Here is a 24,697-nt window from a genome sequence, read left to right as displayed (position 1 = left end):
ACGGAGGTTTTCATCTCCGTATCTGACAACAAACACTGTTGCTTAGCAATAGCTTCTAAAGAGTCGGCTGCAGCTGCAAGCGTCTGTAGCTGAAGCTGTTGCTATAGCTACAGACCTTGCAGTGGCTGACTGGGGAAAAAAAAAGAACGAGATCTAAAAAAACTTACAGAAAACCGCTCCTGATTTTTTGCCGTTAGATCGAGTATTCCGGACATACAACCTCCGGATAAACCAAAGTTTCCTGTACCATGAAATCTTTTACCTCTTTATGGCAGTTTGAGGCTGCAAGGCAGGAAATCAGGAAATGTACATTAAACTATTATAAAAATATTGTTGTGAATCTCTTGATGCTTTCAGTTGAAACGAAAAGTCAGTGTATCTGTCAGGTGTGTCATTTATTACTTCTCAATGCATGAATTAATTCAGAATAGTTCTCTGTGCTAAGTCCAGGGGATTTTCTATCCAGCTCGAATCATCCTGGCACAAACTAAAAGCAATGCTTTAGTTGCGTATTATGGGCGCATGTAGATAGAGCCTGATGGGGAAGAGCAATAGGTTGCCATGACCTTTGATGGGTTAGTTGCTACCTCAAATAATTTAAAAACACATTTTTAAACTGAACGCCGTCTTATTCTGTGAAATATCTCAACTGCTGTTCGGTATTTTCTTCGAAGTAGTTACACAGAGGTATTTGGCCATTGTACAGCTTGCTGTCCTGTAGCAATTTTTTATATACATTTGTTTGCAGGGCTCCTTTTCGGAACCCTCTGAATAACTACAACATTTCAGAGTCTGTTTGAAGTGGATCTACTGTGATGATTAAAGTGGAACATGGAGTAGGTACAAAGATCCTGTATGTGTTTTTAACTGCTTTCTCAACCTGCTTTGCCACCTTCAATGATTTGTGCACACACACTCTCTGGTTTCTCTGTTCATGCACACCCTTTAGGATTGTACCCATTAGTTTATATTGCCTCTCTTCGTTCTTCTTACCAAAATGTATCACTTCGCACTTTTCTGCGTTAAATTTCATCTGCCACGTGTCCAATCATTCCACCAGCCTGTCAATGTCCTCTTGAAGTCTATCACTATCCTCCTCATTGTTCACTATACTTCCAAGTTTTGTGTCATCTGCAAATTTTGAAGTAGTGCCCTGTACACCCAAGTCCAAGCCATTAACATACATCAGTCTGACCAAGGTTGTTTAATTAAAGAGATCTTGCCTTTTAGGGGTATGTACTGGTCTTTTATTGTACCAATTTCTTTTTAAGACAAAGCCAAATACTGCGAGTGCTGAAAATCTGAAGTAAAAAGAGAAAATGCTGGAAATACTCAGCAGGTCAGGCAGTATCTGTGAAGAGAGAAACACAGTTAACGTTTCAAGTTGATGACCTTTCATAAGAACTGGAAAAAAATTCGAGAAAAGTAACCGGTTTTAAGCAAGTACAGAGGCAAGGAAAGTGGGGATAGGAGGAAAGAACAAAAGGGAAGGCCTGTGATGGGATGGAAGGCAGGAGTGATTAAATAACAAAAGGGATGATGGTGCAAGGCAAAAGGGGTTGGTAATGGGACAAGTAAAGAAACAAAAGATGGGTCTAGAGCTGTAAATGGCAACAGCAGAACCATTACCAGCAACTGCTGTCTGGAAAAAAGTGGTTATGGTCTGAAATTGTTGAACTCAACATTGGACACTTTACAACCTTCTGGACTCAATCAAAAGATGAGATGCTGTTCCTCGTGCTTCCATTGAGCTTCATTGGAACAGTGTATGAGGCCAAGGACACAGTGGGGCAGAGAATTAAAATGGCAAGCGACCGGAAGCTCAGGACCACGCTTACGGACTTAATGGAGGTGTTCAGCAAAGTTCTCCACTGTTCATCTATAGTTTTATATGTTAACAGTTCCACACAGTTTAATGTGGTCAATTTTTGCCTCAGCCCTTCATAGCCTCACCTAAATGTGAAGCCTTGATTTGTGGCTCCCCCTTCTTGCTCTCAAACCTAATATCGAATTCACTCCTGTTATGGCCAATGTTAGGTGTTCCCTTACCATTGGATTGTTGACTAATTCTGGTTCATTACTCATCACTAAATCTAGTCCTCTTGTTGGTTCAAGAACATACTGTTCCAGAAAACTGTCATGAATACACTCAAGAAATTCTCTGCCTTTGGGACTCGAGCTATTCTGCTTCTCCCAGTCTGCGTGAAAATTAAAATCTCCCATTCTAACCACTCTGCTTTTGAAATCAGCTTCTCTGATCTCGGTATTTTTGCATCCCGTTATTTCATCACTGCTATCATGAGGTCTGTAGACAACTCCCACCAAATTCTTGCAATTTTCTGTTAATCAATTCTACCAGGAGAGTTTCTACAGCTTGTTCACCCTTACTGATGTAATATTGGGCCGGAATTTTCTGTGAAAGTAACGGTGAGGCTAACAGTGCTCACCATTATTTATGTGCCAATCGGACAGCAAATTCCGGCAACTGCACATGCGCGGTTAACGGAAATGTGGAAATTGCTGTCCAAGATGTGACATTCCTCTGTAAGCTTCCCGAAAACGGCATACCTCTGTTTGACCCACCATTCAAATGTATTGAACAGCGTGAAGTTCCTATACTTACCTCAGATGCAGACTAAACTCGGTAAAAAAAGTTAGGACTTTCCAATTTAAGTACCATTTTAATAGTGTGCTAAGTCTTAATTACTGCCAAACAACCTCTCTGACACTGAAAATATGGAGTCTCATTTCTTCAGCTTTTAATTATTGTTGGAGATTTAAAAATAAATAAAATTTTGTTTTTTCTTTATCTTTCTTTCATCTTTCAATCCAGTCTTTCTTTCTCTCTCTCTATTTTGCTCTCTGTACCTGATTTGACATTGAATTCACTATTCTAATTTGGCACTTCCTGGTTCAGACTCTGCACTGCTCATTAACATTGCTTCAATCTGATTGCTTAAGGAGATACACAGTTGCTTTCCCTGTTCGCACCCTGGGGTTTGCACAGCAAACATCCAAGTGCAAGTCTAACGTACAGCTGGCACTGTTCGATCGCTGCTCACAGCAAAATCCATTCCAGTGTCTCTTATCAATATTGCTGCTCCTCCTTTGTCAATCTTGCTGTCCTTTCTAAAGACCTTATAACCTGGAATATTTATCTCCCAGTCATTCCCAGCTTATAGCCAGGTCTCAGTTTTGGTCACTACATTGTAGCCTTTAAGCTGGATTTGTGCTTCTAATTCACTTGTTTTATTCCTTATGGTATCTGCATTTGTGTATAGAACTCTCATTTGGGCAACAGATCCTAAGCTGCCCTTTTGCCCTGATGCTGTCTTAATTTGTCACACTTCTTGTTTTCCATCTCTTCTGTTGTATTTTTATCAATTATTTTATTATTATTTCTGAACCTGCAGTACTTATTATCTTTAACACTATTAATAATCTGGAGTTTGCTCTTATCTTTTTTTTTTAAAGGCAATTTTCATTTTTATTATCATTTCTGCCTGAAACCTCTCCCTCTTCATTGGTTTACCAATTGTCTCCCAGAAATAATTGTGCCTCCTGAAGGAAGGAGATAAGTACCCTTCCTTGTGGGAAAGGCTGTTACATCCAGTAGTTTGTTTGGAGCTTTGAGCCCCTGAACATTAATTGGGATTATAATAAGAGACCGGACCCACATGAGGCCCAGAAAAGAAATTGTATCTCAGAAAAGGAGGCCGTGAATGTTTTAATGTTGATGGCTTTCTTGGTGAGAAAATATTTGGATGCGAGAACATTTTTACCAAATATTTCTACCATGTTTCATCCAAAAATCACCACAAACTTTTCAACAAAAGAAATCCTCACCGAACTCGGTTATACCCTTTTTGTACTTGGTATTCTCATGATTATGTTTGTAAAGGATATATCAAACTTGTTTTGACTGCCTCCTTTAATTAACAGGTATTTGAAGTGTTTGGTCAAGTTTCTCATCCATTCTACATTCTACGTTTCAATTCTGTTGAAGACATTGTTGCAAAGGGAATCGAGATGCAGGAGCTGTTATACTTTGCCCCAGCGGTAAAGGATTTCACTCAGTACATCTTTACAGAGCAACTGAAGCAGTAAGTTAATTTTCACACATTTTACATTTCCATTTCGCAATTTAAAAATTCTGCAGTAAAGAATTGTAATTACCCCAGCAGTGTCTTCATGTTGTAGCATAGCCAAACAAGGTTATTTTTCAATTCATGTTTTATTGTTATTTTCAATGGATGTTTGGTGACTGTGTGCAGCAATAATGATTTAAGACTGAGGAGGTATATTCAATATCTTTAGCTTACTGGTTTGTCTCTACAATACTTGGTATATATTGGGGAATAAAGTGAACATTTAATATATATTTAAAAGAAAATGTTTGTTTACTTCGTAATAGCCAGTTTTTTTTTAAAACACAGCCAGTTTTGTAGATTTTTCTTTGTAACTTGTTAAAAATAATGTACGGTGGTGTTGTGCATGGTATGTGTAAACTCAGTTGGAAATCTGCAGACTTTCCCTTTCTGATGCTAAAAGTTTCTATTGGCTTGAAAGTTGTCTTCTGCAAAATTTTGAACATCTTTAACCCTGATTCAGCATTATTTGGCACAAAAAGATTATATTATTGGCAGATTCTATCTTTCTGGGCAGATTTCAAGATTAATAATATATGTAGGAAGGTGGATGTATGTAAATGCAAAGTTTTTGAGATTCAAGGCATTTGTTGGGGGCTGGATAGTGTCAGTGAATATTTCAGAAGATAGATTAGGAATAGCTGGGTTTTTTTTTAGTTATTACCACCCAACACTTTAACACCTGCATGAATCACATGTAAGCAAGGATGGATAGAGGAAAGGTTCCTAACATGTCTATGCCAAAGACTTAGCATTAAATTATTAACAAAGATGCATACAGATAGATCAGTCAGGGGAATAAAGTATGAGATGAGACATGATCTGATGATTGACAGGGACATGGAACAAGGTACTGTAGTTTGGCTTATCTGAGATTAATCACACTTTTCTAGTTTTGATGAACTCACTGGAGTCTTTAAGCACTTAAGAAGCTAATTTTAAGATCATGAAAACTAGATATGTTAAAAAGATAGCTTAGTCTATGAGAGTCTTTAGTATTATATACAAATGCCTTCCTTTGTCATTGCTATTAAAAATGGATTCCATGGGGAAACTGGCTGGTACTATAAGTTGGAACATTGTCCTTTCATTTTTAGCAACTGGGTTTGAATACAGCTTAGACTAGGACTGAATCCTCTCTGCTGGTTATGAGGGAACTGTCTGAAATGTGGTTAGGTATTGTAAACTGGGTTGCTAGTGGGCATAAATCCTTTGGACAAAAATGGGTATAAGTTAATACAAATTGACAGTGTAGCTGAAGGATGCTACGTGGATGGGTTGTTCGGGAACTAGAATTGTCATAATGGTGCAGAGCATCATAGAATGTTACTACAACAACAACTTGGATTTATATAGCACCTTTAACGTAGTAAAATGTCCCAAGGTGCTGCACAGGAGTATTGTAAGACAAAAAATTTGACACCAAGCCACATAAGGATAAATTAGGGCAGGTGATCAAAAGCTTTGTCAAAGAGGTAGGTTTTAAGGAGCGCCTTAAACGAGGAAAGAGAGTTAGCGAGGCGGACAGGTTTAGGCAGGGAATTTCCGAGCTTTAGGGCCTAGGCAACAGAAGGCACGACCACCAAAGGCTGAGCGATTATAACCAGGGATGCTCGAGGGCAGAATTAGAGGAGCGCAGATATCTCGGTGGGTGGGGGGGGAGGGCATGAATGAGATTAGAGATAGGAAGGGGCGAGGCCATGGAGGGATTTGAAAACAAGGAGGAGAATTTTGAAATAGAGGTGCTGCTTAACCGGGAGCCAATGTAGGTCAGCGAGCACAGGGGTGATGGGCGAACGGGACTTGGTGCGAGTTAGGACACGGGCAGCCGAGTTTTGGATGACCTCAAGTTTACGTAGGGTAGAATGTGGGAGGCCAGCCAGGAGAGCATTGGAATAGTCAAGTCTAGAGGTAACAAAGGCATGGATGAGGGTTTCGGCAGCGGATGAGGTGAGGCCGGGGCGGAGACGGGCGATGTTATAGGAGGTGGAAATAGGCACAGAAGGGGGCCATTCGGCCCATCATGTCTGTGCAGGCTCTTTGAAAGAGTTCTCCAATTAGTCCCACTCTCCTACTCTTTCCCTATAGCCTTGCAAATATTTCCCATTCAAGTATTTATCCAATTCCCCTTTGAAAGATATTATTGAATCTACTTCCCCCACCCTTTCAGACAGTGCATTCCAGATCATCATAACTCACTGTGAATGTTTTTTACCTAATGTTGCCTCTGGTTCTTTTGCCAATTACTTTAAATCTGTGCCCTATGGTTACCAACCCTTCTGCCACTGGAAACTGTTTCTCCTGATTTACTCTATCAAAAGCCTTCAAGATTTTGAACACCTATCAAATCTCCCCTTAACCTTCCCTGCTCTAAGGAGGACAATCCCACTTTCTCTAGTCTCCCCATATAACTCCATGCTCTGTGTCCCTCATCCCTGGTACCATTCTAGTAAATCTCTGTGCCCTCTCCAAAACCTTGGCATCCTTCCTAAAGTGTGGTGCCCAGAATTAGCCACAATACCCCAGCTGGGACCTAACCACTGATTTATATTAACCTCCTTGCTTTTGTACTCTATGCCTCTATTTATAAAGCCAAGGATCCCCTATGCCTTTTTAACAGCCTTCTCAACTTGTCCTGCCACCTTCAAAGATTTGTGTACGTACACTCCCAGGTCTCTCTGTTCCTGCACCCCCTTTAAAATTGTACCATTTAGTTTATATTGTCTCTCCTCATTCTTCCTACCAAAATTAAATACTTCACACTTCTCTGCATTAAATTTCATCTGCCATGTGTCTGCCCATTTCAACAGTCTGTCTATGTCCTCCTGAAGTCTGTTGCTATCCTCCTCACCGTTTATTACATTTCCGAGTTCAGTGTCATTTGCAAACTTTGAAATTATGCCCAGTAAACCCAAGTCCAGGTCATTAACATATACCGAAAGGAGCAGTGGTCCCAATACCAACCCCTGGGGGACACCACTGTACACTTCCCTCCAGTCTGAAAAACAACCGATCACCAATATTCTCTGCTATCTATCCCGTAGCAAATTACGTATCCATGCAACCACTGCTGCTTTAAACCCATGGGCTTCAATTTTGCTATCATGTTTATTATGTTGTGGGGGACTACGGTCTCCCGCGTAAAGAAATAGGCAACACAGCAAGCTACAAGAAATAGGTCTTTACTCCAACTCTCACAATACAGTACTCAATTCGTGAAGCCCGCGAACCTGTGATGACTCACGGATTGGTCACCTGCTGGAACCTGATTGGTTTTCCTTCTCTCAGCAGCAGGCAAGTCTGAACATGCCTTATTCCTCTCAGCTTGCAACTGTCTTGCGGGGGGAGGGGAATACAGCAGTTAAAAGGGGATTATACAGGTTTATCTACATACACAGTGTTTCCCCAATGTGGCAACGCCACATACGCCCCCCCAGAATCCTCGTTAACTGTAAAAGTCAGTCTCTGCGGAGGTTTGACCAAGCGGCTGTAGTAGCCATCTGGCGTGTGAGGAGGGCTGTCTGGGAGGTCGGCCGGTTGGTTCGTCGGCTGGTCTGCCGGTGGGCTGGCTGGACGGGCTGCCGGCGAAGGTGGAGCGGCGGCCGGGAAGTAAGGTTCTGGCGTGTCTTGGTCCTCTTGTGGGTCCGCCGCCAACGCAGGAGGTCTGCCCCGCCATGGGGGAAGAGCCGGCCGAAACGGGAAGCTGAGGTCCAGGTGCGCCAGTTTGAGGCGGTCTACTGAAATAAGGTCCGGCTTCCCGCCGACATCGATAAGAAAAGCTTTGTCCCCCGTCTCCAATACTGGGAAGGGGCCGGTGTATGGTGCCTGCAGCGGGCCTCTGTGCGCGTCCCGGCGCACGAAGACGAACTCCGCATGTCGTAAGTCTCGAGGCACGTAGGACGGCTGCGGGCTGTGTTGCGAAGTGGGCACTGGACGGAATTGCTGGGCCGCGTCCTGGTGCAGGGAAAGCTGTCTGGCGGCCGACCACGGCTCCGTTGTCGGGGAGGAAGTCGCCTGGTACTCTGAGCGGTTGGCCGTAGACCATCTCGGCCGCAGAGGCGCGGAGGTCCTCTTTGGGCGCGGTATGCAATCCCAGGAGAACCCAGGGTAGTTTGTCGATCCAGCTGGTGTCGGCCAGGCTGGCGCGGAGGGAGGCTTTCAAAGAACGATGAAAGCGCTCGCAGAGCCCGTTGGCCTGCGGGTGGTAGGCTGTTGTCCTGTGCAACTTGGTGCCGAGGCCGGCGATGATGGCATTCCACAAGTGGGAGGTGAACTGGGGGCCTCTGTCCGAGGATATGTCGGTCGGCACGCCGAACCGGGCCACCCATGTCGAGACGAATGCTCGCGCGACATCGGTCGTGGTGGTGGAGGCGAGGGGAACCACCTCGGGCCATCTGGTGGTGCGGTCGACGATCGTGAGCAGGTGTGTAAAACCGTGCGACGGCGGCAAGGGGCCTACCAGATCGACGTGGACGTGGTCGAAACGCCTCTCGGGCACCGGGAAACACTCCAATGGCGCCTTGGTGTGCTGCTGGACCTTAGCGCGCTGACACGGCACGCATGTGTTGGTCCAGTCTCTCTCATCCTTGTGGAGTCCAGGCCAGACGAACTTGGCGGACATAAGTTTCTGAGACGCACACATCCCAGGATGTGAAAGGCTGTGGATGATGTTGAAAACTCGCTTGTGCCAGGCGGATGGAACGACCGGCCTAGGCGAGGGGACTGAGACGTCGCACAGGAGGGTTGTGCCGGCTGCGTGGAAGTGGATGTCGGCCAGGGTGAGGCTGGTAGTTGACGTCCTGAGGGCCTGGATCTCCGCGTCGGCAGCCTGGTCTCTCGCCATGCTGGCGTAGTCGACGCCCAGGTGCACTGCGTGGAGCGAGGGTCTTGAGAGGCAGTCGGCCACCAAATTGTCCTTGCCGGCGACGTGGCGGATGTCCGTGGTGAACTCCGAGATGAAGTTGAGTTGGCGCTGTTGGCGCGCGGACCAGGGTTCGGTTACTTTGGCCATGGCGAAAGTAAGCGGCTTGTGGTCCACGAATGCGGTGAACGGCCGGCCTTTCAGAAGGAAACGGAAGTGCCGGATTGCCAGGAACAGGGCCAGGAGCTCTCTGTCGAACGTGCTGTAGGCCTGCTTGTTCTTGCGCAGCTGTCGGCTGAAAAATGCCAGTGGCTGCCACGCGCCTTCGACCTACTGTTGCTGGACGGCGCCGACGGCGTAATCCGAGGCGTCCGTGGTGAGGGCGGTCTTGGCGCCCGGGATGGGGTGGGCCAGTAGTGTGGCGTTGGCCAAGGTGCTTTTGGTCTGGTGGAAGGCTGTCGCCATCTCGCTGGACCAGGTGAGTTGCTCTTTGCCCGTTTTGCCCCTGGTGGCTTCGTAGAGGGGGCGCATGAGTGCGGTGGCCTTGGGCACGAACCGGTGATAGAAATTGACCATCCCCAAAAATTCCTGCAGCGTCTTAACCGAGGTGGGCTGGGGAATGTCCGCGGTGGGCTGGGGAAAGTCCGCCACCGCCTGCACCTTGGAAGGTAGGGGAATGGCTCCCCTTGGCGAGATTCTGTGGCCGAGAAAGTCAATTTGGGCTGCTCCGAACTGGCATTTGGCTGGGTTGACGATTAGCCCGTGTTGGCTGAGGCGCTGGAAAAGGGAGCGCAAATGCGCGATGTGCTCGGCCTTGCTGGTACTGGCCACGAGGATATCGTCCAGATAGACGAACAGGAAGCTCAGGTCCCATAGGACGGAGTCCATGAGCTGTTGGAAGGCCTGTGCGGCGTTCTTAAGCCCGAAGGGCATGCGCAGGAACTCGAACAGTCCGAAGGGGGTGATGACCGCCGTCTTCTGGACGTCTGCGTGGTGGACGGGGACCTGATGGTAGCCGCGAATCAGGTCGACCTTGGAAAAGACGGACTTTCCTGCTAGGTGTGCCGAGAAGTCTTGGATGTGCGGAATGGGGTATCTATCGGGCGTGGTGGCGTCGTTGAGCCGTCTGTAGTCGCCGCAGGGCGCCCGCCCGGCTTGGGCACAATCTGGAGGGGGGACGACCAAGGGCTGTTCGAGCGGCAGATGATGCCCAGTTTTTCCACCGTGGCGAATTCTTCCTTGGCCACCGCCATCTTGGCTGGGTCCAGGCGTCTGGCTCGAGCGAACACTGGTGGTCCCGTCGTGGCGATGTGGTGCTCGACCCCATGCTTGGCTGCCGCGGCTGAGAAGGTCGGTTGTGTGAGCCTCGGGAAATCTGCGAGTAGGCGGGCGTAGTCGTCATGCGCCGGGGCGGAGCAGGACCCGACGAGGGCCGGGCTGTTGCTCTGCTGGCAGGCCAGTGAAGTGAAAGTTGCTGCGTCGATCAGGCGCTTGTCGCGGACGTTGACCAGGAGTCCGTGGGCGCAAAGAAAATCGGTGCCCAGCAAAGGATGTGCCACCGAGGCCGTCACGAAATCCCACGTAAATCGCTGGCTGTTGAAACAAACCTCGGCCCGTCGCTTTCCGAAAGTAGCGATGGCTGCGCCATTTGCCGCCACGAGGGGTGGGCCGCTGCGGCCTGCCTGGATGTCGAGCTGGGAGGCAGGAATTATGCTGCATTGGGCTCCGGTGTCGCAAAGGAATCTGCGCCCTGAAAGAGAGTCTGTTATGTACAGCAGTTTACCTGCGGTGCCGATGGCCATCGTGGCGGCGGGGGTGCGGTCGAGCGGGCCTAGGCGATGGCGCGGGGCTGGTGCGTTGGGCCGGGCGGCCATCTTGGTTTGATCGAAAGAGCAGGGTGCTCTGCAGCGTTGGGCCTTGTGGCCGAAACGCGCGTGGTAGTAGCATAGTTCTGCGGCCTGGCGTGGCGGCGCGCGCTCGGTGGTGTCAGGGAGCCTCGCGGCTGCACAGCCGAGTTGGGCGACGGCGAAAACTTTGTCCGCGGCGGCTGCCAGTTGTATGCAGTCCGTGATCGGGGACCCCGCGAGGGCAGTCTGTACCTGCTGAGGAAGCAGGCTGAGGAAAAGGGCCCGAAACAAAAAGCACTGCGGTTCAGAGCCCAGGAGCGCAAGCATCCGGCTCATCAACTGGGTCGGGGTAGAATCGCCGAGGCCTGGTAGTGAGAGAAGCCTGCGGGCCCTCTCCTCCTTGCACAAGCCGTAAGCCTGCAGCAAGCGGCCCTTAATGGTTGAGTACTTGCCGGTCTGTGGTGGGTTCCCCAGCAGGTCGAGAACTTCGGCGGCAGTAGAGCTTGCTAGTGCTGAGACTACGTGACGGTACCTTTCTTCATCGTCTTGAACCCTGCGAAGGGTGAATTGGGCCTCCGAGTGCGCGAACCAAGCTGGTGCTTGGTGTTCCCAGAAGGTGGGGAGCTTCAAGGACGCGGCGCCGGCCGACATCAGGCTGCTACTGGTTGCCATCGGGTCATTGCTGGCCTCTGTAGGGCTGCGTGAGTCGGGGGCTTCGGCCGCCGACATTCGGGGTCACCAATGTGGGGGACTACGGTCTCCCGCGTAAAGAAATAGGCAACACAGCGAGCTACAAGAAATAGGTCTTTACTCCAACTCTCTCAATACAGTACTCAATTCGTGAAGCCCGCGAACCTGTGATTACTCACGGATTGGTCACCTGCTGGAACCTGATTGGTTTTCCTTCTATCAGCAGCAGGCAAGTCTGAACGTGCCTTATTCCTCGCAGCTTGCAACTGTCTTGCGGGGGGAGGGGAATACAGCAGTTAAAAGGGGATTATACAGGTTTATCTACATACACACAGTGTTGCCACAATGTGGCACTTTATCAAACACCTTTTGAAAGTCCATATACAAAATGTCAACCACGCTATCATCATCAACCCTCCCCGTTACTCTTATGCAGCATGAGTTGCTCTTAAGAAAATACTTTGGTCAATTGAGCCCATGCTCCTGTCTCTGTTGGAACCACAGCCTTGCTGAATTTCGCCTATTATTTTCTTATGTTTAAGTTCGACTCCTTAATCTCTCCTCATAATTTGTGTTTCTTTCTCTTTGAACACGCTCCACTGTCTCAGTGTCCTTTATTGTGTACTAGCTGGGGTGAGCCCGGCGTTGCCGAGGCTTTTTCGAGGGCATGTTGTTGTTGGAAGAGAGAGAGAGAGCGACTGGGGGGGTGGGGGGGGCGGCAGAGAGAGACTGGGGGGGGGGGCGGGAATTATCCACTTCTAACTTTTTTAAAATGTTAAAGAGAACAAAACAAAGATTGCCGCTCTCACAAAAGGCAAACCTGAAATAAAGATGAACAAATTAAAGTTGCTTAAAAATTTTAATTTTTTATGAAAATAGATAAAATGGACACTGCAAAAAATTAAGTTAGTTTTTCAGGGTCATAATCTTTGCTTAGCAGTCAATACGCTGTTTGATTTTTTAGAGATTTCACTGATGCCGGCTCTGTTTGTGGGGGGGGGGGGGGGGAGCCCCGCGTTGCAAGAGCAATTTTGGGGCGCTTGGTCTCCCTGCCCCTGTGTGTCCCCCCTCTCCCTGTCATGTCCTCTCCCTGTCCTATCCCTCCCTCCCCTCCTCTCCCTCCCCTCCCCTCCTCTCCCTCCCTCCCCTCCCCTCGCCCACCCCCACCCCTCCCCTCCCCCACTCCCCTCTGTCCCTCGCTCCGGCCCCTCTCCCTGCCTAGCGCCTGAGGTCCGGTGCCGTTGCGATAGCGGCCGTGCGGGGCCTAGCGCTTAAGGCGCGGTCGGGTTCTGAGGCCGGGACGGACCGGAGCTGAGGTCCCCCGCGTATCGCGCGGCTGATGGACGGCCGCTGCGGGCGGGCGGCGCATGCGCGGTCAGTGCGGGCGGCACATGCGCGGTCAGTGTGGGCGGCGCATACGCGGTCAGTGCGGGCGGCGCGAGGCGGCCCGCGGGGAGCAGGCAAGGGCGGCTTGACGGCCGTTAGCGAGCGGGAAACTTCGGGCGGCCTGCCCACGCTCCGTCCGCGACACCGTGAAACCTGAGAGGGGGAAGTAGAGAGAGACCGAGAGGGAAGAGGAGAAGGAGAGAGAGGGAAGAGGAGAGAGGGAAGAGGAGAAGGAGAGAGAGGGAAGAGGAGAAGGAGAGAGAGAGAGGGAAGAAAGAGAGCGAGAGAAATTTTTTGAGCTTCAGGCCCCGAGTCCCCCCTGCGCGAGGGTGAGGAGGAGGGGGGGGGTTGCTAAACACAATATAAAACTCAAATAAATTGTTAATTAATTCCCTAACACACAATTCAAATATTTACCTTACTTCCCTAACACACTGAAAGTGTGGGGAAAAAATCGTGAAAAATCAAGATGGCGGCCACTCACCTCGGTTCAGAAGGATAAGGCCCGCCCACACACGCACCGATTGGTCGACCGGTCAGGTCACCGAAGCGTAGGATTGGTCAATCGTCGAGTCACTCGACACTCAACTGTAGGAAGGAACCCGCCGTCCGATTGGTCGACCTCGACGTCACACGGTCGCTAATGAGATGCTAATGAGCGGAACGCTGAACGTTTTTCGGATACTGCGGGCGCGGTTTTTGTCCGGCCGAAAGGTAAATACGCCTATGACCGGTCTGGAATCGCAAGCTTTCTTTTGAGGCGACGCGCGCGTCGGTATGCTCTATAGCTTTCAAACGTATAGAACACGGACAGACAGACAGACAGACAGACATCGGGACAGACAGACAGAAGAGCCGCTTTATATATATATATAGATGTATTTCAGATTTTGTGTTTGTGTAAATTAACTTTCATCTGTCATGATATCCATATATTATTCCTTACTCTTTCTGCTTAATTGGTCATTTTTTAAAAAATACCATCAGTCTCCCTAATTTTTAATCACATGGTCACAAAGCTTATATTCTGAGGTTGAGGAAGCACTGAAGGCTTTGTCTGGACTTTTCAGGTAGTGCCAGGGCAAAAGATCACCCCTGTAAACAAGCTGTGATTCCCTTTCAACTGAAGTGGCACCTTACATGCACAACATCTTGTAATGGTTCAGCAGGGTCGAACCAAACTTGTGTTGCTGTAATTTGCTCTGTAGAAATGACTTATTTTCGTATCTTTAATCTTCAGATAACTGAAGAATAGCCACCTTGTCAATCCATGTGGCTTAGGCTAATAAAAGTGAAAGTTGAGCAATAGCAAAAAGATCAACAGAGCAGATTTCACCTGATTGCAACACTTGACTTACAACTCTGTTCACAAAATAATAAAAGATGAAATGTTTTACTAACTCTCCTAATATATTGAACCTGGCTCAGAATCCATCACCAGATAAATGTGTGATATTAAGTCTACCTAATGGACCCTTCACAAGCTCCTTCTACTCAAACTGTAGTACAGTAGAACAGGAAGAACTGACGAACAAGGACTACCTTTGGGGTTATAATTTTGCTGCCCCTTTGACATTAAGACCAAAGGGTGCTTGAAAGATGGATATGAAACACGATTGATTCAGGCTATCAAATTAAGGTGGTAGCTTCCTGGATCTCATGGCAGATGCTAGACATAAATCCATTCACACATATCAATTTACATATTGTTCCAAGTACTTTTACTTTTATTGATTATTCTCAGACAAAGCAAATAGTCTGTTTTGACCCACAGGAGAGCTTCCCGGCATGGACCAGTTGGGCCGAATGACCTGTTTCTGTGCCGTACAATCTATGTAATTCTATGTAATTCCCTGTGGTGTACCCAGAGAGTGTTAGAATGTGGAACTCTCTACCACAAGATGTGGTTGAGGCAAATAGCATAGATGCATTTAAGGGGAAGCTAGATATACACATGAAGGAGAAAGGAATAGAAAGATATGTTTATAGGGTTAGATGAAGTAGGGTGGGAGAAGGCTCGTGTGAAACATAAACACCGATATGGACCAGTTGGGCAGAATGGCCTGTTTCTGTGCTGTAATTCCCTGTGGTGTATCTTCCTTATAATGTTCAAGGCTTTAGCATATCCCAATGTTGTTCCTTCACTGGTTTCTGTGTCTGCATTCTAGCCAGGAATAAATGTTTATTTTGTTTTTAGGAGACAAATCAAAACTATTTTAAACAGTTTATGTCCTCAAAACCTCAAAATCATTTTAGATTTTTTTAAAAGTGGTGGATAATGTGATGGTGGGTGTAGAGGCCTCAGGGCTGTACCAGATCTGCATCTACCTGGCAATGAACAGTGAGAAACTGTCTTAACAGCAGAGAGCCAGTGCAGAGCTGTCACTTGCTTCTGCAGCTATCATTCACCTAGTGTAGCCAATGTCAGTACTAGTCAGTTGCAGCTTCCCACCGGCCTCCATTTCTTTGCAGGCATGCCTTAATGCCGATCTATGGGGATGGAGTGGCCAAATGGGTCACATCTTGAACTCCACTTCAGCTGTTGACAACTAGGACGTCAGATGCGGACTGCATCATAACTTGCCAGCTGACTCCTGTGTGCACCTTGGGTTTCATTTACAGGAAACTCTCGATTTACTGGCACCTAAATAACCGGAAATCTCTTAACCGGCAAAATTCAGGAGTAGGTTCAAGTAAGTTTTACTTCATATTAGTGGCCGTTCCTGGATCTCTGGCTGTATAACCGGGGTTCCTGCACCTGTTGCTATGCAACAGGGACGCTTGGTCTGTGGCCGGGGTACCTGCACCTGTTGCCATGCAACAGGGACGCCTGGATCTGTGGCCGTGTACGGGGCTCTCGTACCTTTTACTATATCTCTCTCTAATCCGGACTTTTTGATAAACCGGCACCACGCCGGTCCCGTCGGTGCCGGATAAAAAAGAGTTTCCTGTACCTTCATTTTTGTCTGGCACTTCATTGTCCATTTTCCCTTCAGCCGTGGCAAAGGTTGCTAATGCATTAAAATGCCCTTTCAATTTTTCCAATGGTTTTCAGAATTTTTGCCACCCTATTTTTCTACCTCCCTTTATCTTTTCCCATCTCTTTAAATGTCATTTAAATGCTATTTTCCATTCCCATGCTAGTATGCTCACTGCAACCATCCAAATCTGCAGCTGGAGCTATACTACTAAGCTGATCTTGGCAAATGGGTGTTAATAACACACTTCCATTTGAGTCCATCTAAAGCTTGCGTCTAACCATTTGGATCTGAACTGCATGCATTTCAGAAAATCAGGCTTTGGTGTACAGTCTTCATCTGGACTTGTGGAAGGAGACTGGTTGATTTCTGTTCTGTACTTTGCCAATTGTGTATAATGTACCTAAAACATGATACGGTTGAGATATATAAAGTGCCATCTAGGTTTTATTTTTTGTTGTTTTATATATGAGTCACTAATAAATACAATAGGAATTTAGGGGAAACTTATTTACCCAGAGTGGTGAAAATGTAGAACTCACTATCATAAGGAGTGATTGAGGAGAATAGCATAGATGCATTTAAGGGGAAGCTAGGTAAGTACATGAATGAGAAAGGAATAGAAGGATATGTTGGTAGGGTGAGATGAAGTAAATAGAGTGGGTGGAGGATCGTGTGGGGCATACACACTGGCCTGTTTCTGTGCTGTATATTCTATGTAATGTAAAAACCCCTCTCCCCTGCCCCCTTCCGTTCTCTCCTCCAACAAGTGCGAGGAACTCGTAGACTTCTTTGTCTCTAAGTTTGAGACCATCTGTTCAGCTGCTTCTGAAGATGCCCCCCCCCCATTGCTCACCAAGTCAAACCTACCAACCACCATCCCTAGCCCTGAACCTGTGTCTTCCTCTAATTTCTCTCCTAACTCCTTATAATGCCCTCTTTGAGCTCAACTTGTCCTCCTGCTCCCTTTACACCATTCCCACTAAACTGCTGATCACACAAGTTCCCCTCTTGGCCCCCAATACCAGCTGACATTTTAAATGTTCCCTCTCCTTAGGTACTGTCTCCTCCCATTAAAAGCTGCCTTCATCACACCGTCTTCAGAATAATCCATCCTTGACCCCTCTGTCCTTGTAAACTACCATCTCATTTCGAACACAAAGAAAATACTGCAGATGCTGAAAATCTGAAATAAAAACAGAAAATGATGGAGACACTCAGCAGGTCAGGCAGCATCTGTGGAGAGAAACCGAGTTAACGTTTCAGAGAAAGGTCATCGACCTGAAACGTTAACTCTGTTTCTCTCTTCACAGATGCTGCCTGACCAGTTGAATGTCTCCAGCATTTTCTGGTTTTATCTCATTTCGAACATTCCTTTCCTCTCCAAAATCCTTGAATATATTATCACCTTCAAAATCTGTGCCCATCTTTCCTGCGACTCCATGTTTCAATCTCTTCAAACAGGTTTCTATCCCTGCCACGACACTGAAATGGCCCTAACCAAAGTTACAAATAACAACTTTCTTGACTCTGGTGCTCTTTCCCTCCTCGTCCTCCTGGACACCTCTGCAGACTTTGACATAGTTGACCACACTATCCTCTTCCAACGCCTCTCCTCCATTGTCCAGCTCAGTGAGATTGCCATTAATTGTAGCCAGAGCAATGGCATTTCTTCCGACCCTGTGTTGTTACCGCTGGAACCTCCGAGGATCTGTCCTTGTCCTCCTTCTCTTCATCTATCTGCTGCCACTTGGCAACATCATCATAAGACAAGAATCAACTTCCACATGTATGCTGACGACACCCAGCTGTACCTCTCTCTCGACCCCTTCACTGCCTGTATGCTGTCAGACTGCTTCTCCAAGATCCAGACGTGGATGAGCAGCAATCTCCTCCAGTTAAATATTGGGAAGACTGAAACCATCATCTTCGGCCCTCACCACAAACCCTTGCCACCAAATCTATCTTCCTCCCCGACCGCTGTCTCAGGTGGAAACCGTTATATTTGCAGTCTCTGCATCCTCTTTGACCCTGAGCTGTTGACCCCATCTCCTCTCCGTCACAAAGGCTGCATATTTTCCCCCTCTATAACATTACATGTGTCTGCCCCTGCCTCAGCCCATCTGCTGCTGATACCCCCTCAGACTCGACTATTCACTGCTCTCCTGGCTGGCCTTCCATCCTTCATTCTGTGTAAACTTGAACTCAGCAAAACTTTGTAACCTGTATCTTCTCCCACACCTAGTTCCATTCGCCGATCACTCCTGTCTTTGTTGACCTGCATTGGCTCCCCAATGTCTCCAATTTAAAATTTTCGTCCTCGTGTTTAAATCTCTTCACAGCTTTGCCCCTCCCTAGAAACATACATAGAAACATAGAAGATAGGAGCAGGAGTAGGCCCCTCGAGCCTGCTCCGCCATTCAATGAGATCATGGCTGATAATCCAAATTCAGTACCCTGTCCCTGCCTTCTCCCCATATCCCTTGATCCCTTTAGCCTTAAGAAATAGATCTGAATCCTTCTTGAATATATTTAATGAATTGGCCTCCACTGCCTTCTGTGGTAGAGAATTCCACAGGTTCACCACTCTCTGGGTGAAGAAATTCCTCCTCATCTCTGTCGTAAATGGCTTACCCCTTATCCATAGACTGTGACCCCTGGTTCTGGACTCCCCGGCCATCGGGAACATCCTTCCCGCATCTAGTCTGTCTAGTCCTGTTAGAATTTTATAAGTTTCAATGAGATCCCCTCTCATTCTTCTCAACTGCAGCGAGTATAAGCCCAGTCGACCCAATCTCTCCTCATAAGTTATTCCTGCCATCCCAGGTATCAGTCTGGTGAATCTTCGCTGCACTCCCTCCATGGCAAGAATATCCTTCCTCAGATAAGGCAACCAAAACTGCACACAATACTCAAGGTGTGGTCTCACCAAGGCCCTGTACAACTGCAACAAGACATCTTTGTTCCTGTACTCGAACCCCCTCGCTACGAAGGCTAACGTACCATTTGCCTTCTTAACCGCCTGCTGCACCTGCATGCTTACCTTCAGCGACTGGTGCACAAGGACACCCAGGTCTCGTTGCACTTCCCCTTTTCCCAATCTATTGCCGTTCAGATAATAATCTGCCTTCCTGTTTTTGCCACCAAAGTGGATAACCTCGCATTTATCCACATTATACTGCATCTGCCATGCATCTGCCCAATCACCCAACCTGTCCAAATCGTACTGGAGTTTCTCTGCATCCTCCTCACAGCACACACGCCCACCCAGCTTTGTGTCGTCGGCAAACTTGGAGATATTGCATCTAGTTCCCTCGTCTAGATCATTAATATATATTGTGAATAGCCAGGGTCCTAGGACCGATCCCTGCGGTACCCCACTAGTCACTGCCTGCCACTCGGAAAAAGACCCGTTTATTCCAACTGTTTGCTTCCTGTCTGCCAACCAGTTCTCTATCCAAGCCAGTACCTTGCCCCCAATCCCATGTGCCTTAACTTTGTACGCTAATCTCTTATGCGGGACCTTATCGAAAGCCTTCTGAATGTCCAAATGCACCACATCCACTGGTCCTCTCTTATCTATTCTACCAGTTACATCCTCAAAAAATTCCAGTAGATTAGTCAAGCACGATTTACCTTTTGTAAATCCATGTTGCTGTGTAACTACTCGCACACTAACCACCCCTGAATTCCCCATTCTGATGACTCTGGCCTTTTTTTGCATCCCTTCTCCCTTCAGCCATCTTGGCCCCACACTCTGGAACTCCCTCCCTAAACCCCTCAGCCTTTTTACCTTTGTCTGTTCCTTTAAGGTACTCCTTAAAATGCCCCTCTTTGACCAAGCTTTTGCTCAACCTTCATAATACTGTATCTCCTTTTTTGACTCTGCATCCATTTTTTTCTGATTACATCTCTGTGAAGTGCTTTGTATATTTTTCAATGTTAAAGGTGCTATTTAAATGCAAATTGTTATTGTAGTAGAACTAAAGGACATAAATTTAAGTTAGTGATAAATTAGTTTGAAGAGATATATTAGAAATAATTTCTTTTCACGAGAGGTGATGAGTGTTTGATTATAATCTGCCAAGCAAGCTAATAGCTTCAAGGCCATCTGGGACTGAACATGTCTGTGGAGCTGTCAAATTTGCAATGAACTAAGTGGTCAGTCCTATTCCAATCTTCGAGCTGCTTCTTTCTCACTCTCCAGTAAAATACCTCATGCAGATTAAATTTTATGCTTTTGACTTCAATCTTTTAATCAGCAAATGAATGGTTGAGAAATGGGGAAAATTAAGCACCATTTATTTGTTGCTTATTTTAAGAGTTTGTATGATCCTCAAAGGATAGGTCTTAGTTGAATACATATATTGTTATCTGTTGTCATATTTCTGTCACTGGAGGAAAATTAGAATCACGTGCTTGACCAGAGCTACAAAAAGCGCCTGCTGCTCTTAAGTCTTATCCTTTATCAGATTGCACAAGGCAGCCTTAAAGCAGATTTTAGTTTGATGGCCTTGTCTGTCTTAAAAGCAATTTCCCTTCACAATAGAAATGTCTAGCTTGTGATAGAAATCCATGAAATCTTTGGTGAAGAAGGTGACCATTTATTACTTTTCTTTCTTTTTTGCTGGTAGAAAAAGGGAGGACGAGGCATTAATTTGAGAATCTAGCTTACTGCCTGAAATGGCTGTCAATTTTATTGCGAATTTAATAACCCCAGTGACCCCTTTCCTGTTCCATGGATGCTTTCTTCGTACCATAGCTATTTCCTAGAATTTAAGCACATTTCCTAGGATTTCTTTCAAAGGGTTCTATTTGTGTTGTAGTTGATAGTTTGTCCACTGACTTTCTCAATCATCTCGGAGTTCCCCAGGGCTATGCTCGCGCTCTCTCGAAATTTCTCCATGTCTCTCAAGTCCAGGGAAGACCTGCTTTCTTTGATCGATTCATCTTTAGTCCTTACTCATCTATTAGCATTCTTGGGCTCACCTAACCAGTCCATTGATATCTTCCTGCAGTCTACAGCTTTCTTCCTCACTAGCAATATTGGATAGGATAAAAATAGATAAAGAGGAGGCACTTAAAAGATTGGCAGTCCTCAACGTAGAAAAGTCATGAGCCCCGGATGGGATGCACCTTGGTTACTGAGGGAAGTAAGGGTGGAAGTTCCGGAGACTCTGGCCACAAGCTTCCAGTCCTCCTTAGATATGGGAGTGGTGCCAGAGGATGGGAGGATTGCAGATGTTGCACCTCTGTTTAAAAAAGGAGAGGGGGATAAACCCAGCAACTACAGGCCAGTCAGCTTAATGTCGGTGGTGGGGAAACTTTTAGAGACAATAATCCGAGACAAAATTATTTGGCATTTCGAAAAGTATATGGGTTAATAAATGAACGTCAGCACGGATTTGTTAAAGGGAAATCGTGTTTGATTAACTTGATTGAGTTCTTTGATGAAGTAATGAAGAGGGTTATTGAGGGTAGTGCGGTTGATGTGTTTCTGGTCTTTCAAAAGGTGTTTGACGAAGTACCACATAATATGCTTGTTAGCAAAATTAAAGCCCATGGGATTAAAGGGGCAGTGGCAGCATGGATACAAAATTGGCTAAGGGACAAAGTAGAGTAGTGGTGAGCGGTTGTTTTTCAGACTAGAGTGAAGTACAGGAAACTTTTTTTTATCCGGGACCGGCGTGGTGCCGGTTGATCAAAAAGTCCTGATTACAGAGAGGTATACTTACTAAGGTACGAGCGCCCCATACACGACCACAGATCCAGGCATCCCTGTTGCATGGCAACAGGTGCAGGAACCCAGGTTACACAGCCACAGATCCAGGCATCCCTGTTGTATGGCAACAGGTGCAGGAATCCCGGTTACATGGCCACAGATCCAGGGATCCCGGTTACACGGCCACTAATATGAAGTAAAACTTACCTGAACCTGCTCCTGAATTTTGCCGGTTGAGAGATTTCCGGTTATTTAGGTGCCGGTAAAAAGAGAGTTTCCTGTATACAGTTGTGTCCCCCAAGGGTCAGTATTAGGACCACTGCTCTTTTTGATATATATTAATGACCTGGACTTTTTTATACTGGGCATAATTTCAAGTTTTGCAGATGACACGAAACTCGGCAGTGTAGTAGACAATGAAGAGGATAGTAACAGACTTCAGGGGGACATTGACAGACAGGTGAAATGGGCAGACACATGGCAGATGAAATTTAACACAGAGCAGTGTTAAGTGATGCATTTTGGTAGGAAGAATGAGGAGAGGCAATATAAACTAAATGTAACAATTTTAAAGGGGATGCAGGAACAGAGAGACCTGGGGGTGTGGGGTGTATTTGAATGCGGCAGGACATCATGCCTATCTCCAACGAGCGAGAGTCTAACCACCGCCCCATGACATTCAACGGCATTACCATCGTCAAATCCCCCACCATCAACATCTTGGGGGTCACCATTGACCAGAAACTTAACTGGACCAGCCATATAAATACTGTGGCAACAAGAGCAGGTCAGAGGCTGGGTATTCTGTGGCGAGTGTCTCACCTCCTGGACCAGCCATATAAATACTGTGGCAACAAGAGCAGGTCAGATGCTAGGTATTCTGTGGCGAGTGTCTCACCTCCAGACTCCCCAAAGCCTTTCCACCATCTACAAGATGCAAGTCAGGAGTGTGATGGAATACTCTACATGGGAACATCGCCACCTCCAAGTCATACACCATCCTGACTTAGAAGTATATCGCCGATCCTTCATCGTCACTGGGTCAAAAACCTGGAACTCTCTACCTAACAGCACTGTGGGAGTACCTTCACCACACGGACTGTAGCAGTTCAAGAAGGCGGCTCACCACTGCCTTCTCAAATGCAATTAGGGATGGGCACTAAATGCTGGTCTTGCTAGCAACGCCCACATCCCATAAACTAATTTTAAAAAAATGTACTTGAAGAGGGCTAACTTTCAGGGTTATGGGGAAAAGGCTGGGGTGTGGCACTAAGTTGGACAGCTCATTCAAAGATCTGGCACGGGCATGGCTGGTCGAATGGCCTCCTTCTATGCTGTAAGATTCTACAAGAAGTAAACCCAGATATAAGCTACACAAGTTCAGTTTTAAAAAGTGGGTGTAGACGATGAACATTTACTAACTTTGAAATAACCAATCTAGCATGATTCACCATGGCATTTGTATATTTATCAGCTCTGACTAACTGAAGAAAGGAATTAGAGCCATTGAATTGCATTAGACAACCTCATAATTCATTTTTATTAATTTAACTGAGGCACCTTTTATCAGCTTTTGCTATTTAAAATGGACTATCTAGTCTCAAGTTTTGTCATTGTTCACATTTACATTCACATCACTTGTAAACAATTAACCAGAAATGGCAGGGCAGAAAACGATTATTTTAATATTTTTTGTCGAAGAATGTATTATATTCCTTGAGAGATTTAATGAGACTGTGTCGAGACTTACCAGTGCATGGTATACTGTAATTGCAATGATGGTTGGAACAAAACAAATATTTCTGAAAAGCTGTGATGAGAACTCTGAAGCTCACTATAACCAAAATCGAAATTGACAGCCAACAAAATGAATTGGAAGCGCTAGCAGATGTGCTCATGTGGAGAAGTGACAGGATTTCTGAAATAAACCGATTTTTGAGATGTATTTTAGCTGTAGTAAATAAAATTGCAGGAGAGCATTTTATCAGCTATAGCAGTGGTTGTCAATGCATTTCAACAGGTGCTTCACACATACTAACAGATGAAGGGAAGACAGGATAGAGTTTCACTTTTGAGTATTTTTGGGTTTGTTTGCCTAGAAAAAAGCATAACTGCTGAGGTAAAACATACTTTAAGAAATTCTTTCAGCACTTCACTTGGATGGCAGTCAGCGCAGAGGGGAAAACCATAAAAGATGAAAACTGGTTGAACGAGGTTGAGCACAAGATAGTAAATATTCTGAATTATTACTTTCTCCAAGTATTTACAAAGGAAGATATGAACGATATGCCTCCAGGGACAGAAATAGACAAAATTAATGAGATGGCAGTCGTAGACGCACTGAAAGGGATCAAAACATATAAATCTCCATGGATAGGTGGCACTTATCCAAAGGGCTAAAAGAGACTATGAAGGAGGCAGTGACAATTATTATGAGGGATTCACTGGAGATTGGGGCAGTACCAGTAGATTGGAAACAGGCTAATATGTTGCCCATATTCAAAAAGGGTGACAAAATAGATACAGGCAATTTCAGATTCTAAACTCACCAGCTCCCTCCTCTTCAATGCATCATGCACCATTCCATGCTTGATTGTCTATTGGTATCGATTGCTGTTGCACAAAATTGAGTGAAGCATTTACTGAACATTGGATTCTTCAGTTTGCCTGAGCTGAGCGAGCCCATTTATAATGAGCATTAAATGGTCTGTCGAGGTGTGGCCTTTCCAGAAGTGTTTTCTTAAAACTGGACTGCTCCATTAATGCTTGCTATAATGGCATTGAAGTTCTGGGTATTGAATTCGGTGCTGCACTTTCCTTGAGTTTGAAGAGACTGAAGAAGGCATGCTGCGGACATCTGATTGTGCTGGATGGAGGTAGACCTCCTGCAACTGTCATTACCTAAGCAGCCATATCTACAGGCTCAGACACAGCTATCTGGCAATGTCAGAGGAAATCTGCCTTCGCAGGCTCGGATTGATCAGAGAGATGCTGAAAGCAGATCAGCAGATAACCTCTATCTTATGAATTACATTGCCAGTGACCCTAAAGGTGACCATCGTCCT

The 24,697-nt window shown here is 46.3% G+C and overlaps 1 protein-coding gene across 5 annotated transcripts in view; it reads left to right on the top strand.

The window, feature by feature from the left end:
* Positions 1 to 24,697, top strand: part of naf1 (nuclear assembly factor 1 homolog (S. cerevisiae)) — a 296,506-nt gene that overhangs the window by 181,114 nt on the left and 90,695 nt on the right. For all 5 annotated transcript variants that reach the window (XM_086010894.1, XM_086010902.1, XM_086010899.1 and 2 more), the window contains one exon: positions 3,943 to 4,103. In XM_086010894.1, the coding sequence (XP_085867020.1) occupies positions 3,943 to 4,103 (161 nt within the window). The remainder of the gene's footprint in view (positions 1 to 3,942; positions 4,104 to 24,697) is intronic.

Source organism: Somniosus microcephalus, chromosome 2, assembly GCF_052327205.1.
Source record: "Somniosus microcephalus isolate GS21.2 chromosome 2, FLI_Smic_1.0, whole genome shotgun sequence".
NCBI classification, from domain to species: Eukaryota; Metazoa; Chordata; class Chondrichthyes; order Squaliformes; family Somniosidae; genus Somniosus; species Somniosus microcephalus.
This window is presented reverse-complemented; position numbering and strand designations above follow the sequence as displayed.